The sequence below is a fragment of the Rhineura floridana genome, chromosome 7 (assembly GCF_030035675.1).
Source record: "Rhineura floridana isolate rRhiFlo1 chromosome 7, rRhiFlo1.hap2, whole genome shotgun sequence".
NCBI lineage: Eukaryota > Metazoa > Chordata > Lepidosauria > Squamata > Rhineuridae > Rhineura > Rhineura floridana.
The window spans coordinates 133550273-133568896 of NC_084486.1; the positions used below are offsets into that span (position 1 = coordinate 133550273).

The 18624-nt window shown below is 42.4% G+C and overlaps 1 protein-coding gene across 2 annotated transcripts; it reads right to left on the bottom strand.

Moving 5' to 3' along the window:
• Positions 1 to 419: 419 nt before the first annotated feature.
• Positions 420 to 11963, bottom strand: EIF5A2 (eukaryotic translation initiation factor 5A2). 2 transcript variants are annotated; one of them, XM_061637309.1, is made up of 5 exons: positions 11720 to 11963; positions 9042 to 9231; positions 7675 to 7779; positions 4459 to 4590; positions 420 to 3478 (listed from the first exon to the last, which is right to left on the bottom strand). In XM_061637309.1, the coding sequence occupies exons 2-5, from the start codon at positions 9204 to 9206 to the stop codon at positions 3419 to 3421; spliced, it is 462 nt and encodes a 153-aa protein (XP_061493293.1). In that variant the 5' UTR covers positions 9207 to 9231; positions 11720 to 11963; the 3' UTR covers positions 420 to 3418. The 2 variants fall into 2 exon arrangements, with proteins under 2 accessions (XP_061493293.1, XP_061493294.1); XM_061637310.1 differs by lacking the exon at positions 11720 to 11963 and adding an exon at positions 11249 to 11354.
• Between the last annotated feature and the right edge of the window lie 6661 nt (positions 11964 to 18624).

Here is an 18624-nt window from a genome sequence, read left to right on the forward strand (position 1 = left end):
GGCTTCCCCAGGTAAATTGGTGCACCAGTACTAGGTTAAATTCCCTTGCCACAGAGGTGTGTCTGGCACCTTCATTAGCCAGCTTTTGTCATATGGTGAAGACTCATCTCTTCACCCAGGCTTTTGACACATTTTTAGGACCCTTTCTAGCTGTGAATGTAATTTGTTTTAAACCAGTTTTAATTGTGTATTTTCTGTTGTGATTTGCCCTGGAACCTTTCAGTTAAGGGTGGATAATAAATTTAATAGCAAGTCCTTTGTACTCCTTTTCAAAAGAGATGGAGATCCATGACATATGCCAAATAAGGAAACTATAGTGTAGCCGTGTCCTGACAGCACTGAACTCATAATTTGTGGAAGCAAGCACATCTTCAAGGTATTTACTAGCAGTTGGCAGCAAAAAGGTAAAGAGAGTAGCCTTTAGGTTCAAACTTTATTCTCATTATTGTGACCCAAATCATAATTCAAACATTTCAATAAAACAGTTAAAAGCCAAAGACTCTTAACACATGAATATACTATTACAGAAATGCAGAAAAAAATACAAACCTTTCAAGTTTTGCTTTTAAAGTCAAGGTCACTCCTGTACAACGAACACTGCATCCATTCACTAGCCAGTAAGTATATTGCATACTTGTCTGAGATACCGTATGTGGCAAATACAAAAACCCCTTCTCCCCACATTTTGTTTACGATAATATCAATCTGAATATAACAGTCACTGATCATGAGTGTTCACTAAAAGACCTAGATACAGCAACGTAAATAAAAGCCACAGAGATCAGTGTCTGAGTTGTACAGTGAAAATTGTTGAACATAATGTATGATAATCTTGTACTTTACGCAGGACAAAATATTTAAGCACAGCTTGTTCTATGAAAGTTTCTAAACACAGCCAACATCTCCATACTTAAAGCTTACTGCAGTCAAACATTGTCATCTAGTCACTAGAGAAGCTTGGTCACAATGTTTGACTCTTAGGCTAAGGTTCAATGTACTTGAACTCTACTTGCATCATAAGCATGCTATAAATTTATGGAATACAAAACCCTGTAAGACTTTCAAGCAGCTTTGTTAAAATAATCAACTTAAGCTCTTTCAATTCTTCACAAGAGCAGCCCTGAGAAGAGTATATTCAAGTCACGGCTCAACTAGCAGTGGTTTTGTTGAACAAAGACAACGACACATCAAGAGGTAAAGTTGGGTTTTTAAAAATAAGTCCCTAACATTTGAGGCAAGAGAACCTACAGCACACTGAACAAAAACATTAATGGACCCAAAACAAGAAAGCTTGCACCATTACAGAACAGCAGCAGGACTGAATTGCTCTTATCAACAGCCTTTATTTTGGCTTACAGCTAGTAAGAAGAACTTGAACCTGCTCTTAAACTAAATACAATTTGTTCCAACTATGAAGTAAAAATCATTTAAAAGTGGATTTAGAGAAACATGATTACCCTGAAACAGCTTAAAGAACCTGAAAGATACAGCATTAAGCTTTTATTAGTAAAGTTAGTTTATTGTAAACCTGGTGGATTTTTAGATCGCCCCCTATTCGTGAAATGGCTTTGCTATTGTCTTATTGTAAATATTGTAGTTTTCACTGGTGAAGTGATGACACTGCAACAGCTGTATGCAAGAGTGCTCTTCAGATCTATTTAGCAGATGCTATTTTTTCCATCTAGTCCAGATATCCTGTGGTTCCAGATTGCTAAAAGTCATGTTGAAATTAAGAGGCCACCTTCCCTAAAGATGGCACTTTAAGTAACTTATTTCCAAAGGCCAGCTGCCCCTATACATATTAGTTGCATACGTCCTTATGAGGATGCAAGCAGTTACATCTTAGGACTCTTCAGATACTATGACATGAGTTTACCTTTCACAGATGCTCAGGCACAGTAGATAGCTGTAGAACACTTGTTCATGACTAATGCTTATTGAGTCTGTGTTTCAAATTGGGACTTCTCATTCCAACAATGACTATTAAGAATCAACTACCCAGGAACACTCACATGATTAGACTAAACATGCTAAAATCCTTCAGTTTTCCAGTAGCCCTAGATCTTGAAACATGTACTTATTCACTACTGTATCAAGACTGTGCTTTGTTCAAGAGTGTTTATTGCCAAATCAATCTGCATTGTGCCCCTTCTCTGCATAGATACTTGCTTAGCTAACTTTAGAGCCTACGATGAGAACCTGATGCAGTTCATTTACACCCCTAGACTAACTTTATTGATTGAAGGGCAACCATGGTCCTAACTGAAGCTTACAATCCTGCTTCCTACACACAAAAAGCTGCCAATAATGAACTAAGGAAGTTTTAAGAACCCAGTCACTAGTTCAAGTTAGTCAGTTGCTACCAATATTTAAGGCAACTTTAAGTTAAATCAGGTGTCCCCCAAAATGCTAACTAAGCAGAAGCACGATCTTGCAGAATAGAAGATCATGTAGACAGTACGTCTATAAGCGATTAGGCATTTGCCTGTTCAGTGTAACCAAGTCCTGCACAAGTAGATTTTCAGTCAGTGACCTTATAACATAGAACTGAAGCTCCTGTCCTTGATAGGGCATTCTGTCATAGTTCTTTGTGATATTGTACAACCCATGACTTAAATTTCAGTTGTGTGGAAACAGGGCTCATATTATGCTTCCATACAAGCTAGTATGTGCACTTTTTATCCAATTACTAAAAGTCTACTTGTGCTACAAAACCAAGAGTTAAATTCAAAACAAATATGCCTAATACTGAAACACTTGAGGCATTCCCTTCTTTTAAACTAGAAGAGTGGCTGCCATGTTGAAATCAAAGGCCTCTAGTGAATCTCCTCCCCTCCCACTCCCCCCCCCAGCTTTTGTGAACTATTAACCACTGTATGAAAGCATCCAATATTCTGGATGCTTGCATCACAGGCAAATGGTGACATGTTGAGTAAGCCAGCAAGACTGCAGAGATATCGTTTGTCGAACATGGCCATCAGCACTGGCATTTTGATCATACAAGTTCCTTTGTCTCCAGCTCAACAACTATTCACAGTTCAGTGCAAGCCATATTTCACCATATTTAAGATAAAATTGTTTTCATTTGTTTAAAACATTGTATTTAAACACTATTCTTACTTAAACCCAAACTTAGTACTACCTTGGTATTGGCACCGCTATACAGTCTCAGTCGAGCAAAGCATACTAGTTAACACCTCATGATCTAAAATGACAGTTTTGACTGCCTTGCCATTCCAGTAAGCACTTGAACTTTAGCAATTTTAATATTGCCAAATGGCTTGCAACATTAGTCAGCACTATTTTCAAACAAAGACACGAGGTTGCTAGTGAAGGTTATAGCTTTGGTGATAATTATAACTAAAATACGAGATCTGCAGTTGCTGGGACCTGAGCAAATGCTCAAATCCAGATGGTCCTATTTGCAAGGTTTTATGGCTACAGCACATTCTTCACTCATTGCACACATGACTGATACCTACAGGAGAAAAAAAAACAAGCATTATTAGGCTATGCAACTCAGCTATGTTAGATCACATTCACAACAAGTGTAATGATGGCAATAGGTGGGTCCTGAGCTCTGAAATCAGTATTTCAATTTTAACTCACATCCCAGCAAACACCTAAGGCAACTAATCATAAAGCACATAAATAAGCCAACCTAACACAACAGTAGCTTGAGTTCAACTGAAAAACAGGAAGGGTAAGTATTTAAAATTAAAGACACCTGGAGGAATGTAAATTTAAATTCTTAACTGGATGACCTAGTTTTGTCATTTCAAGTATTGGAATCCCCACACAGCCATGAAGCTCACTGGGTGACCTTGGGCCAGTCACTGCCTCTCAGAGGGAGGCAATGGTAAGCCCCCTCAGAATACCGCTTACCATGAAAACCCTATTCAGAGGGTCGCCATAAGTCAGAATCAACTTGAAGGCAGTCCATTTCATTTTTTCAACATAGGTTTACCACTTAAAAACCTGAATATTTTACCTCTGGAAGAAGTGGAGCAGCTTAAATTCAGCCCAATGACTGAAAACACCAGCCTTGGGCTGTGTCAGGCATCCCCAACCCATCCTTCCTTTCTTACAACTGATGTAAAACAATACCAGTCTACTGGTATTTTTAGGCAACTTATTAGAAGGCAGCACCCCAACCTTTCCCAGCTACCTCTCCTCCAATTAATGCCTAAACTATAGGAGATTAAACATATCCAACAATGGCTTCTTTCAAGCTGCTTGCAACATATGCTTAATACATGAATGAAAAGACTGTCTCGTTTCAAAGATATGAACTATATAACAGGAATTAGAATGCAGATTCTCTTTTCTCCCCATTAAAATAAAAGCCAAGAAAGCCATTTTAGATCAACCGATGGCAGCAGAAAAGTACTTTCAAGGTAGCTGAATGTCTTCAAGAAAAAACAACCCTCAGCTTCTTTCAGTCCACTACAATTTTACCTGGAAATCTTCTCCTGCATTGTATTTCCCCTCTATTTCTTTGCCTAGTTCACCTTCAGGCACCTTCAGATCCTCACGAACTTCACCACTTTCTGTCAGCAAAGAGAGATATCCATCTTGTATACAGATCAGCTGCAAGAAATTGCATAAACAGACCTGATTCAATTTGATTTTTAAGTTCATGTAGTTACTTCAGTTAAGGAAGTCTGACCAGATATTCAGCCAACAGTGCTGGCACTGAGCTTGAGCCACTTGGGCTTTGTTTTCTGGACTTCTCATTTAATTTTTGATTGCCACAGAACAACCTTCCACATTTATAATACAAACAGCCCAGTTTCAAGTGTTTCGACCTCAAGGCCTACTCAGTGTGGATCACAACTTTAGTCATGAAAAGGACTGAAGGTAAACATGCTATCTTCAGTAACACTTTCTGGCAAAATCAGCTTTGGCTCAAGAGACTTTGAAAAGCATAGTAAGATTATCTAGAGCTACCAAGCAGTTTTATATTTGGCTCTGAATGCTCTTATCAGACATTCTGTAAATGCCACTTGTTTCAATTAATTGGGGATATTATTCTATACAGTGTAACTGAATATTTATAAATTAATTAATTAATTTTATTATATTTGTATACCGCCCCATAGCCGAAGCTCTCTGGGCGGTTTACAGTAGCTAAAAACATTAAAACAAATACATTTAAAACAGATCTTATAAAAACAATTTAAAACACAATTTAAAATTTAAATAGTATAAAACACATGCTAAAATGCCTGGGAGAAGAGGAAAGTCTTGACCTGGCGCCGGAAAGATAACAGTGTTGGCGCCAGGCGCACCTTGTCACGGACATCATTCCATAATTTGGGGGCACAACTGAGAAGGCCCTCTCCCTTATTGCCAGACTCCCAACTTCCCTTGGAGTAGGCACCCGGAGGAGGGCCTTTGATCTTGAACATAGTGTACGGGTCGGTTTGTATTGGGAGAGGCGTTCCATCAGGTATTGTGGTCCCAAGCCTTGTAAGGCTTTATAGGTCAAAACCAGCACCTTGAATCGAGCTCAGAAACATACAGGCAGCCAGTGCAAGCGGGCCAGAATCGGTTTTATATGTTCAGACCGTCTGGTCCCTGTTACCAATCTGGCTGCTGCATTTTGCACAAGCTGCAGTTTCCAAACCGTCTTCAAAGAGAGCCCCATGTAGAGTGCATTGCAGTAATCTAATCTGGAGGTTACCAGAGCATGGACTACTGAAGCCAGGTTATCCCTGTCCAGACAGGGACGTAGTTGGGCCACCAACCGAAGTTGGTAGAAGGCACTCCGTGCCACCGAGGCTACCTGTGCCTCAAGTGACAGAGATGATTCTAGGAGAACCCCCAAGCTACGAACCTGCTCTTTCAGGGGGATTGCAACCCCATCCAGGACAGGTTGGACATCCACCATCCGGTCAGAAGAACCACCCACTAGCAGCATCTCAGTCTTGTCTGGATTGAGCCTCAGTTTATTAGCCCTCATCCAGTCCATTGTTGCAGCCAGGCACCGGTTCAGCACATTGACAGCCTCACCTGAAGAGGATGAAAAGGAGACAGAGCTGCGTGTCATCAGCATACTGATGGCAACGCACTCCAAAGCTCCAGATGACCGCACCCAAGTTTCATGTAGATGTTGAACAGCATGGGGGACAGAACTGACCCCTGCGGAACCCCATACTGGAGAGTCCAGGGTGCTGAGCAATGTTCCCCAAGCACCACCTTCTGGAGGCGACCTGCCAAGTAGGAGTGGAACCACTGCAATGCAATCCCTCCCACTCCCAACTCAGCCAGTCTCCCCAGAAGGATACCATGGTCGATGGTATCGAAAGCCGCTGAGAGATCAAGGAGAATCAGCAGAGTCACACTCCCCCTGTCTCTCTCCCGACAAAGGTCATCATACAGGGCGACCAAGGCTGTTTCTGTGCCAAAACCAGGCCTGAAACTCGACTGAAATGGATCCAGATAATCGGTCTCATCCAAGAGGGTCTGGAGCTGGCCCGCAACCACTCGTTCGAGGACCTTGCCCAGGAATGGAACATTTGCTACCCGCCTATAGTTATTAAGATTTTCTAGGTCCAGGGAGAGTCTCTTCAGGAGTGGTCTCACTACTGCCTCTTTCAGGCAGCCAGGGGACCACCCCCTCTCGCAGAGAGGCATTAATCACCTCCCTGGCCCAGCCAGCTGTTCCATCTCTGCTAGCTTTTATTAGCTAAGAAGGGGAAGGATCCAGCACAGAAGTAGTTGCATGAACCTGTCCAAGCACCTTGTCAACATCCTCAAGCTGCACCAACTGAAACTCATCCAAGAAATCAGGACAAGGCTGTGCTCTGGATACCTCACTTAATTCATCTGCTATAACACTGGAGTCTAAGTCCTGGCGGATGCTAAAGATTTTATCCTGGAAGTGCCTAGCAAATTCATTACAGCGGGCCTCAGATAGTTCTACCTTGTCCCTGGGGCCAGAGTGTAATAGCCCCCGGACAATTCTGAAGAGCTCCGCTGGGCGGCAGAGTGATGTGGCAGCAAAATATTGTTTTTTTGCTGCCCTTACTGCCCCTAAATACAGCTTACCATAGGCACTTAGCAGTTAAAGACCTTATTCCTCCAGGGCATGGAGTAGGAGCTATTTTAGAGGACTGCAAAATACCTTAAGTTGGTTCTATTAACACACTCTATCATGTATTTAAATTATGTACATCAAAGCAAGGAACTGCACAGCACTATCACATACAGGTAAATCAATATTGTTAAGCATTATATCTATCTGGGGGGGGAAACCTAGTGATTTCAATCGGAGAAAAGTAGAATGTTTAGGATTAGCCAAAATCCACCACAAGGAAAGAAAGCCACTTGATTATTACTATTTTACATTTATATCCTGTCTTTTCTATTTGCATGTTCAAATGGCCAACATTATGCCAAATCAATTTAGAATGATTTGAAGACATTTATAATAATCTCCTTAACAATGGCACTTTGTGTTGTCCAGGGGCTGCACCAGGGATGAAGTATCTGACTGGAAATGGGATGTCAGAGGTACGAGATTACAAAACTCAGCTTGTTTGGATAGGTCCTACAGTAGGCTAAATAGGTTAAAGCATTAAATTTTAATTAAGGAGCAGTTTGTTGTAGGACATCAGATCATGTCGAGAAGGAGACTTCCTATTTGTATAGATTCAAATGTATACTTACTTGATAGTCATTCCTCTTGATATTTGGAACATCCATGTTGTGAGTAGAAGGGCAGATATCTTCATACTTTTTGCCAGTGAACACATCAATACCAACTAGGTGAACCTAGGACACACAGTGTTCATAGACACATATTTAGGCTACCAGGAACAGTATGTTCCAAGCACAAAGTTTATGCCTCTGTCATGTCAGGCTATTCTAGGTTTATTTTCACCTAAAAAGGCTTTGGGAAGGGGAAGAGAGAACAGGCAATTTGCAGAAATTAATGTGCCCCCTCCAGGAGCCTAAAACTGGAAATTGTTCTGAATTAAGGAAAAATCATACACAGCGATACTCAAAATATAGCCTATTGTTGACTAGGAGTGTTGTATATTGTGTGTGGCCCCTGGTAAAGCAGGGATTTGAACCGAATACTTGGCCTTAGACAACTCATGAATTAGTGAGAGATAAAAGTTAGGGATTGTAGTCTAACCTTCCCCATTATCTTCTTCAAGAGAAAAGAAGCCACACATAATTTACCTGTCTACACAAATAGCTTTGAGCTTAGAATCTTGAGCCAGGTAATCAGTTTCTGTAACCAGGAGTTAGCATAGAAGCAACATCCAAAAATCAATCTGAGTGCTAACTGCCTAGATTCAAGCCACCCATGTGCTCCTATCACTGTGTGCCTACCACCTTCTAAGAATCCTTCCGCTAATGTGATTTCTTACCAAAGAACTATCAAGACTGTATTTATATATGACAACTATTCTGAACTTAGGCATGTGTTTCGATACATATTCCATGGGCTCCAAAAGAGAAGCTTCTTCAAGCTACCTACATTTTCTTTAATGAAATCTGACCTGCAAAATTAATCTGCTTAATCCAGCCATGTTCCGATCTTTCAGAGTCAAGGTTGTGAGGACCAGACCGTGCTATGGTCTGCATTCAGATTTTCTTCTCACCCTCACCAAGTAGATTCCCTCTTCCATTACTTAGAAAAGTAGATGGAATCATACTAGCCTCCAGCATGTTTTCCATCCTCTAAACCATGATTTGAGATAAAAATGTAATGTCTGAACAGAAAGTGTGCCACTTTGAAATTTGACACATCATTCAGACAAGGATAGTTAGAGAAAGGCCCCATTCCAGTTCCCATGCTCTCTCCTAACATAGAATGCCACCCAAGTCAGAAACCTAACACAACGGCAGCCAACTAGAGTTGCAATGTAAGGAGAGGACAGATAGTGGCAAGTTAACTAAGACTGGTCCTGCAACTAGCAAAACTGATGCTAACGTTTAGCTCTAGTTAACTAATATTCACTGAAGGGCAATGCTGGCATCCCAGAACAGAAGTAAAACTGAAATAAGCTCTACCAAGAGATTACCTTTGCATGACCATGTTTGCCAGTTTTAGAAGTTGACATTTCTACAATCTTGCAGGGACGTCCCTTCAGTACCACAAAGCCATTCTTGCGGAGTGCAGAACACTGCATTGGGTACGTGGCAGAAGCACCAGCATCTCCAGTGGTGAAATCAACTTCATCAGCCATAGTATGTAGTGTGTTCTAGCAAATACTATAAAATTCAAAAATAATTCAAACAATTTCAATTACTCCATAGATTTCACCCCTCAGTTACATAACAGAATATTTTAGCCAAGTGCAATCTTTTATAGTGTATAGTGTTCTGAACATAAATGCTGATAAGCATTAATTCTCTCCCTTATACACTATACTTGAGCTGTCATGAGTACTGCTATTTTGCTCATTCGAACAAATTCACAGATCTCTACCATCACAGCAAGTATAACAAAGTTGTGAAACTAAATAGCTGCTCCCTGTTAAGTTACTTACACATCCTAAAGATGCTAGCTCAAGGCCACAGTACTCTTGTGAAAGAAGGACAATATATTACTCTCAAATATCCCAATCCCCATGTCATGGTTCAGCCAGTCTCTCTCAGCAGAGGGCAGGGTGGGGGAAGAAAAAAGCTGCAGGAGACAATGGTTAATAAGGAATGCAAAAATTACAACAGATTTTTAAGCTGGGTTTCTGAAGCTATTTCTGGGGAACGACTGAAGATGAACAGCTACAATATCAGGTCTGAATTAAACACTGTAAATACAGCATGACTGCTGCCAAGCAGCAGCTCCTATTTGATGAGTTCCACACTGCAGCATTTTTAACTGTAACTTGTTTCCCACATGACAATCTGAGTGCATGGTGAAATATACAACTGAACTAACCTACCAGGAAATGGGGATTTTCGGTACGTGATGGCTACAGAATGGAGCATCCCATCTCTCTGAAGTGCCTTTTTGGCAACAACTACAGCCATTTCATAATATTAAAATCACAGCAGTTACCCTCAGGCCAGAAATGAAGCGCATGGGGAGAGATGATGTGAAAGAGCAAAGAACAGGCATGTTAATCTGACTTCATTACTGCTCACAACGCTAGCAGCTGAAGCAGGTCTATCATCTAGTGATCTCAGGAACCTGATTCTGAAAGCTGTAAGGGTGTGCCATGACTGGACAGGTAGGGAATGCAGCAGCTAGGCCTTAAGCAACTAAGGCAAAAGCAGATGGGGCTGCTGCATAATTAAGATTCAAATGAGATAATGGAATTTTAATAGCTATAGCTTATTTTACCCTGCATGGCACATTCCATGTTCTACATGTCAATGAAGACACAGGAGCCCTGTCTTCCTTTGTATCTGGTTACTTCACCATCAGAGGTTATCTTATTTGTTTGGTGTCTAGGAGTGTCCAGTGGCTTTTGCTGGAAGGAGATATTCATGGAGAGTGGATAAAACAAAAGCTCATAGAGATGATAACTTAAGTGGAAGCCCCATATTCAGAAGCAGTATATTCCTTAATTCCAAATACTGGAATCAGCAAACGGGGGATTACTGTCAGGAACAGTTCATGAGCACCTCAAAAGTATCTTGAGTGCTCACTATTACCAGGTAGACTAGTGCACCCTTCTGCAACCTGGTGCCCTCCAAATATTTTGGACTCCCAATTCTCCAACAGGTAAACTCTTAAGAGAAACAAGGAAGATTAGTAGGCAACTTTTCTCTCTTACACACACGCAATTTGAGTACACTGGGCCAAGTGCTCCTCTGTCTTTCAAAATCCAAAGTAAAGTCTTCCAAGCTCCACATTCAGGGCTGTATCTTTATTAGGATATCTTCTCATTTTGATTAGCTCTAACAAAGATAGTTCTACTGTTAATTTTACCCATTTTCTTTTTGGGTATCTTTAAAGACCCACAAAGAAGCAGCAGGAAGAACAGTGGCTGGAAATCTCAGGAGGGGGAGTGCTCTTGTGCTCAGGTCTCCCTTGTGGTCTTTCCTTGGGAACCTGATTGTCCACTGTGTGAACAGGATGCTAGACTAGATAGGCCACTGGCCTGATCCAGTAGAACTATACTTACAGACAGAAAGCCCGCAGCTCTCCAGATATTCTTGGACTCCTATCAGCCCCAGCCAGGTTGGCCAATGGTCAGGCACCAGCCCAACAATAACCATGTGTAGGACACCCCCCTTCTTCCCCACACCTGAGCCCAGGATGCCCCCACATCCTAGTTACCTTTTGGACAAGACTTCCTCACACAGGAAGGGAGGCGGTAAGGGAGAGGGCAAAGCCTCAGGGGGCTACCTGAGTCAAAGGATGCAGCAGCCTCCTCAAAGAGAAGCAGCTCTGGGGTTTGGTCAGTTGCGACTGGACAGGAAGAAGGCCGCCAGGGAAGCCCCCGCCCCTCCACCTTCGCCGCCCCAGGCTCCACAGAGGAATGAAGGGGGGGTTGTGTGAAAGTAAATAAAAGGGCTCTGACTCTTCATATCTCCCGTGAAAGGTCGCGCCCATCATGGCCGGGCCCGCCCGCCTCGTGGAAACGGCAGGAGTCGTAGGGAAGCCGGGCAGCTGCCTCAAGCCCCTCACGGGCAGGCCCAGCCCGGTCCCCGCCCCGGCCTGAGAGGATTCCAAGCCGCCCCCACTCCCTCCGACGGTTGGGTGGAACGAAGAAGACGCCGCACGCGCCCGCCTCAGGCACGCACTCACCTTCCCTTCCGCGCCACAGGAAAAGACTGGAGGAGCGTCGCAGCAACGCGCACGCGCAGAGTGGGAGGCGTGGAGGGGGAGGGCGAGAGAAAAAGACAGAAAGAGCGCGGGGTGTGGGGAGATCCTTTCCTTAACCGGCTGCCACTTAGGAGTAAGAGAGCGAGCACGCGCGCTGTATGTTCCAAAAAGAACCCCTAGCCTCCCTAGCCCCGCCCACTTCGTACAGGTACCCTCATTTGCCATTGGCTGCTTATCATAACTAGTCCCCGCCTACGCGAAACGCTAGTCCGGACCAATGCATAGTTCTCTTCGCCACGTGACTTTTTTTCCCCCTCCGGTCCTCCTCCCTCCCCTTCCATTCCTAGAGCTTTTACTTTGCGCCTGTTGTGATCGTCATTGGCCCGCGCCAAGACTTCTGAGCTAGGTTTCTTCCTACACGTGTTTCTATTCGCGGCATGTGCTCGCTTGGCCTGGAGTGCTACGGAAAGCGGCATGGGACAGAAAGTCTGAGCACATTTTCCTAATGGCACATTTGATAGGATGGAGTGAACGGCCATCCCTCCTCTGGGATCAAGTCAAGGGGTTTGTTGTTGCATAGATTCACAAGAGAAAGTGTTTTCTCTGGGAATTCTAGGAGGAAGTGAGCACTTTGTTGCGAGAGCGCCCCAATGCTGCTTTTTAAAATTAACCCATACAGAAAGCATTCAAGAATACATCCACATTAGAAACTACAAGTTAATCCGTTATAAGAACTGGTTCCTTCGCTTGCTGTTTGTTCTCTTCCCTCCCTATTCTTTTTTTCCTTGTTTGGCATGTCTTTTAGATATTAACTCTGAGAGCAGGTATTTACTACTTATTTTTGCAAAGCGCTCTGGGAGCCTTTTTGACTAAAAAATGGAAATGGACTACCTTCAAGTCAATCCCGAATTACGGCTACCCTATGAATAGGGTTTTCATGGTAAGCGGTATTCAGAGGTAGTTTACCATTGCCTTCCTCTGAGGCTGAGAGGCAGTGACTGGCCCAGTCACTGGCTGCGTGGGAATGTGAACCCTGGTCTCCCAGGTCATACTCCAGCACTTTAACCACTACACCACACTGGCTCTCTTTTGAGCAGGCTAAAGAATGTTTTAAATAGATAAAATTACATAAAGATTATCTCTACATAAAATATATAGAGGTTATTTAATAACTTGCACAGGTGTTTAGCTTGCCTGTCTCCTTAGCTGTTTACCTTAGTGCTTAGGGCCCCCACTCTCTGGAACTCCCTCCCATATGATCTTCGGCATGCCCCTTCCCTGAATGTATTCTGCCAGGCCTTGAAGACCTGGCTTTTCAGACAGGCCTTCGGGACTTCCGGGGAGGGTTAATCTTTTTTACTAATTGCCTGCTACTCTGAACTGTCACTGTTTTACTGTTTTATTGTTGTACTGTATTTATTATGATGTATTTTAATTGAGTTGTACGTCGCCTAGAGTGGCCATTGGCCAGATAGGCGACTTATAAATTAAAATTATTATTATTATTATTATTATTTGTCACTTCTTTAATTATTATTTTATTTATATCCTGCCCTTCCCCCTGGCAGGGGCCCAGGGTGGCACTTGTGCTGCCAAAGCTGGCTGCCTTACAAGCCTGTCTCACTTTTATATGTTGGTTCCACCAATTCCTGCTGCAACCAATTAGATTTGGAGGGTCTTGTTGAAAAAAATGAGGGTCTATGGGTCAACTGTTGAGCTGTACCAGACTCTAGTGAGTCAAACTTTAAAGGGGGATTTAGATCAGTGGAGGCTGCTGGAAATGGTGATTTTCCTTTTTCCTCAGAGGAGTAGTGTACCATGAGTGAAGATTAAAGAAGGGATGCAGACAGTGAGCTCCTTTGGGAATGCAAGAGATTTGCTTCAGTGTGGACTTTCCTAAACTGACACTTTAGGTTTTAAAACAACTAAAACTGATGTTTTTAACTGAACTGAGGTCTACACATACATTTTCGCTTATAATAGGGGTGGGGAACCTGTGACCCTCTGTATGTTGCTGGACTACAACTTCCATCATATTGGCTGTGCTGGTTGGGGACGATGGGAATTGTAATTCAGATCATCTGAAGGGTCACAGGTTCCCCACCCCTGAATTATAAATCACACTTAAATCCTAAACTGAGTGTGAAAACAGACCTGGTCAGGAGGGGCAGGGGTTGCAAAAGGGCCCAACATTCCTAAGGCAGTCTTTCCCAACATGGTGCTGTCCAGAAATAGTTGAAATACAACTGCCATCAGCACCTGCCAGCCTGTATATATTCACACATCACATTTGTGAGCCCTCTAAAAAAAATCCATTCCCTTCAAAAGATAAATTGGTTTGTAATGATTAAAACAAAACAAAAATGGTTTCCCAGCATTGTACTTTCCTCAAAACCTGCCAAAAACTAAAGTGAATAACCCCCTCTGAGAAACTGGGTTGTAGTTGCCAGAAAGGTAATCTTGTGGGGCATGTATTTCATGATTCTGTTCAGCAGATGGTGCTGGTGATTTTGAAACAACAGAAAAGGCCATTTTGAACTGAAAATACAAAATAATTGAGGCAATAACCTTTTATTTCAGCCAACTAATGTTCAACAATGCTGGATGTAAGCAAGTAGTTTGGGCAGATGTTTAATTAGATTACAAAACAAGCCATTTAAACTTCACAAAAGCCTCGAAGGGACAGTGAAACAAAAATGCATGCTCCATTTGGAAATCCGGAAATTAACGGTTGGAATCTTCAGTGCTCTAAGTTGGCTTATCACAACACCCTAAAATCGGGCGGGGAGGAAGCAAAACATAAGGTCACTTGAGTGTGGCAGATTATTATTTTAGAGCATATTGCTGTTGAACAGATATAAAGCAAGGGTGAGAGGGATTATTTCATGTGGGGAAGGGATGGATGGGAAGGTCTTGCTGAACACTTCCCTCCCTACCTGTACTTTTCCCTCTTAAAGTAACCACCCCAGCCTCTTTTCTCCTGGCTGATGGGAGAAAACTAGTTTTGGGGAAGGAGATTTTCATCTGGAAAGTGCTAGTGAAGGAAGTGTTCAGCACCCCTTCCAACCTTTTACTTCTCTATGTTCTCTCCACCCATGCTATATGGCATGACTCACATTCTCACAAATAGCTAATAAATAAGATAAATATCTATATATGTATTTCTTAATATCTATTGAATAATATCATTCATTCAAAATTTGCCTGTGAGCAAGTGTGAGTTTGTGGGTTTTATAGGTAAGGAAGAAAGAGAAAACTGGCTGAAGCCAAAAAGTTATTCACCTTCTTACCCTTATAATGTATGTAAGTTGCATATCTATAAACCACTTAAACAGGTGTATTATTATTATCAGTTGTGGCTGGTGGCTCCATGTCACAGGGCAGTGGCATTGTCTCTGAGTTTTAGTCCAAACTTTCAAGGAGCTATCCAAGGTGCTAAAGCACCTTGGACGACTCCTTGAAAGTTTGGACTAAAACCCAGAGCAGATTCCACTGCTCCATTGACATGGAGCCACCAGCCACCACTGATTATTATTTTATTTTGATTAATTACCTGCCTTCATGTTAAGGTATCAGGGTCACAACAATTTAAAATACAACATTAAAAACAGTTTCAAATAAATTACAGTCATGAGAATTGAGTGGGTCCTAAAAATATACATCTGAAGTGGCAAAGGCCAGGGTAAAGAGGTGCATCTTCAGCATATGATGAAAACTGTGCCGTGAAGGTGACAGAGTGCTTAAAGAAGTTCTAATATCTGACCCTCTCAAAGCATATAATAGGAACCAGACAGAAAATGGCTGCTCATGCAATGTTGTAATGGTCCAGGGGTTGCCAAGCTTTTTTGGGCCAGTGAGTATAACTGCAAGACATTTCTGGGATGCCAGTCACAAAATGGCACATGGCATAATAAAAAGGTTGCCGCAGAAAAAGGCAGGACCACAAAATGGTGCAGGCATATCCCCCTCAGCATCCACCCCATCAGTGGGGGGAAATGGCACCTATATCAGCCCCTGCTGCATTCGATCACAGAAAGAAACTCTTCGTACCTCTCCTCTGTTTAGACCGGATGGGAGAGTGGGTGTCCAGTCTTGGCATCCAATGGAATAAGGCATGTTTAAGGGAGTATGTTCAATGTAGGAGAGACTGAGATCTGGCGCAAACAGGAACTGAGCTGGAAGAACAGACAGACTGTAGTGCAGTGTGGATTTTGAGGGGATAATTACTGAAACCTTTCTCAGGCTGGTGACCTCTGCCTGATGTGCAACAATGGGACAGACCCCAAGCAAGTTGCCAGATTTGTGCCTTAGACTTAAGCTCAAATTATAAAGCTGCGCATCACCACCCATAGCCATTTTTAGCTGCTTCTACTGACATGTACATTATTCAGATAATGGCACATCATCCTATTGAGTCAACAACCTACCAAACAATCTTCAGTATCTCCAATTTGTAAAACAAGCATCTTCATCTTATTCTACGCCAAGGGATCTAACGAGGCTTGTCAGTGGACCCCTGGGCTGGAAAGCAGGCTGGGGAACTTAAAAACTTTGACTTTGTAAAATCTTAGTTGGTCCAATCAAAGGTATTTCACACTACTGTTTATTATTATTATTATTTGCTCTCAAATGGACTGACATAGCTACTTACAATTTTCATTCTTCTGTCAATGTGGCCAGTACTGTAGTTCGCAGATGTGATTTGACCCCTTTCTGTAAAAGACAGTGCCACTGGTGTTCACATGGTAGCCAGACAGAACCAAACAATGCACAGATGGGCAAAAAGCCTTGACTTGGAATAAGGCCTCTATTGTTGGGGAGCATCTATAACTTCTCACAGCCCAGGAAAATGGGGAATTTCTGGCAATGTGTATTAAATTGGGGAAAGGCCATAGGTCAGCGGTAGAGTATCTGCTTTGCATGCAGAAGGTCCCAGGTGCAATCCCCGCATCTCCAAGTAGGATGGGAGAGACTCGCTGTCTGAAATATTAGGGAACTGCTGCTTATACCTCTGCCTAGGTATAAGGCAGCTTCCTGTGTTCCTAAGGTGCCGAGGTGGGGAAATGAAGCCTGCTAATTATTTATGAACATCTAGCTATCGGTGCTTGCAGCAACAAGTTCCTTTTTATGCATCCTGATTCCTGTGATAAAAGATCCTGCCAGTTTAATCACCACTGTGCAACAGAGATCAAATTCAGTGTATAGAAATGCTTCTAAAGAAAAGGGTAATGGTGAGGATTGTCGTGAAAAAAAATTCATCTAAATATCATATGTGGACAAATGTAGTCGCAGCCCTTCCCAGCTGTTGCTGGTTTGTTTTGCTAGTCTAAATTCCCCATTGTGAGTCAGAAGGCCTTTTGTTCACTTCCTGCAGTTTCTCTACTGAGCGTGATGAAGAAATCAATTTTACTTTAGCATTTTAAATGGTCCGTTGCTGCTGTCTACCAGGTTTTCTTTAATGAGCATCTATCTGTCTTCTTAGATCTCAGGCATGATGCAATTTACAGGTACGTTACTGCCCTCAAGTCATCTGCTTAGGGTTTTTTTTGTTATTTACAATTTAGATCCTGACCTATCCTGAGTAAGGTTAGGGGCTGGCTTCCTTTAACAAATAGCCCTCCCTCCACACCCAAGAATATTTAAATGCCATAAAATGGGTGGGAACCTATGGTCCTCCAGATGTTGCTGAACTATAGTTCTTATCACCCATAGCCAGCATAGTCAACAGTCAGGGATGATGAGAACTGTAGGGTCATAAGGTAATTTGAAATCTGTTCACCAGAATAATTGAGATGGCAGGTGCTACCCAGAAAGGTCTCTCAGTTCCTCCACAGCAACTTGGTTTACCCCTCCATTCAACATGCCCATCTACAGAAGAAAATTATGTAAGCTCTGCATCAGGGGTAACCAATGTAGCGTCCTCCAGAAGTTGTTGGACTACATCTCCCATTGTCCTGGTCCAGTGGTCTTCATCCTTGAATCTCCAGATGTTTATTATTCATTTATTAAATTTATATCCTGCCCTTCCTCCCAGAAGGAGCCCAGGGCGGCAAACAAAAACACCAAAAACACTTTATTGTTATGTGCCTTCAAGTCAATTACGACTTATGGCGATCCTATAAATTGGCGACCTCCAATAGCATCTAAAACTTCATAAAAACAGACTTAAAAATATATTAAAACATCTTTAAAAACATATTAAAACAACATTTTTAAAAACATCTTTTTTAAAAAAAAGGTATAAAAATGCATCAAAAAGCAATTCCAACACGGATGCAGACTAGGATAAGGTCTCTACTTAAAAGGCTTGTTGAAAGAGGAAGGTCTTCAGTAGGTGCTGAAAAGATAACAGAGATGGCACCTGTCTAATATTGAAGAGGAAGGAATTCAAAAGGGTAGGTGTCATTACACTAAAGGTCCTTTTCCTATGTTGTGTAGAAAGGATCTGATAAAATGGTATCTGCAGGAGGCCCTCACTTGCAGAGCACAGTGATCGACTGGGTATATAAGGGGTCAGATGATCTTTCAGGTATCCTGGTCCCAAGCTGTATAGGGCTTTATACACCACAACCAGAACCTTGAACCTAGCCCAGTAGATATCAGACTACAACTCCCATCAACCCCTACCAGCTTAGCTAATGACCACAGATGATGGAAGTTGCACTCTAAGAACATTTGGGGACCCAAGGTTGAAAAACAGTGTCCTAGACCACTGGCCATGATGACTGGGGCTGATGGGAATTGTAGTCCAATAGCATCTGGAGTGCACCACATTGGCTACCCCTGCTGTAGATCAGTCAAACGGAGATGGAATGTACCCTTGGCCTTTAGGGTACCAGCAATCTTCAAATCTTTACCATCACAATTCTGATGAAGGAGTATGAATT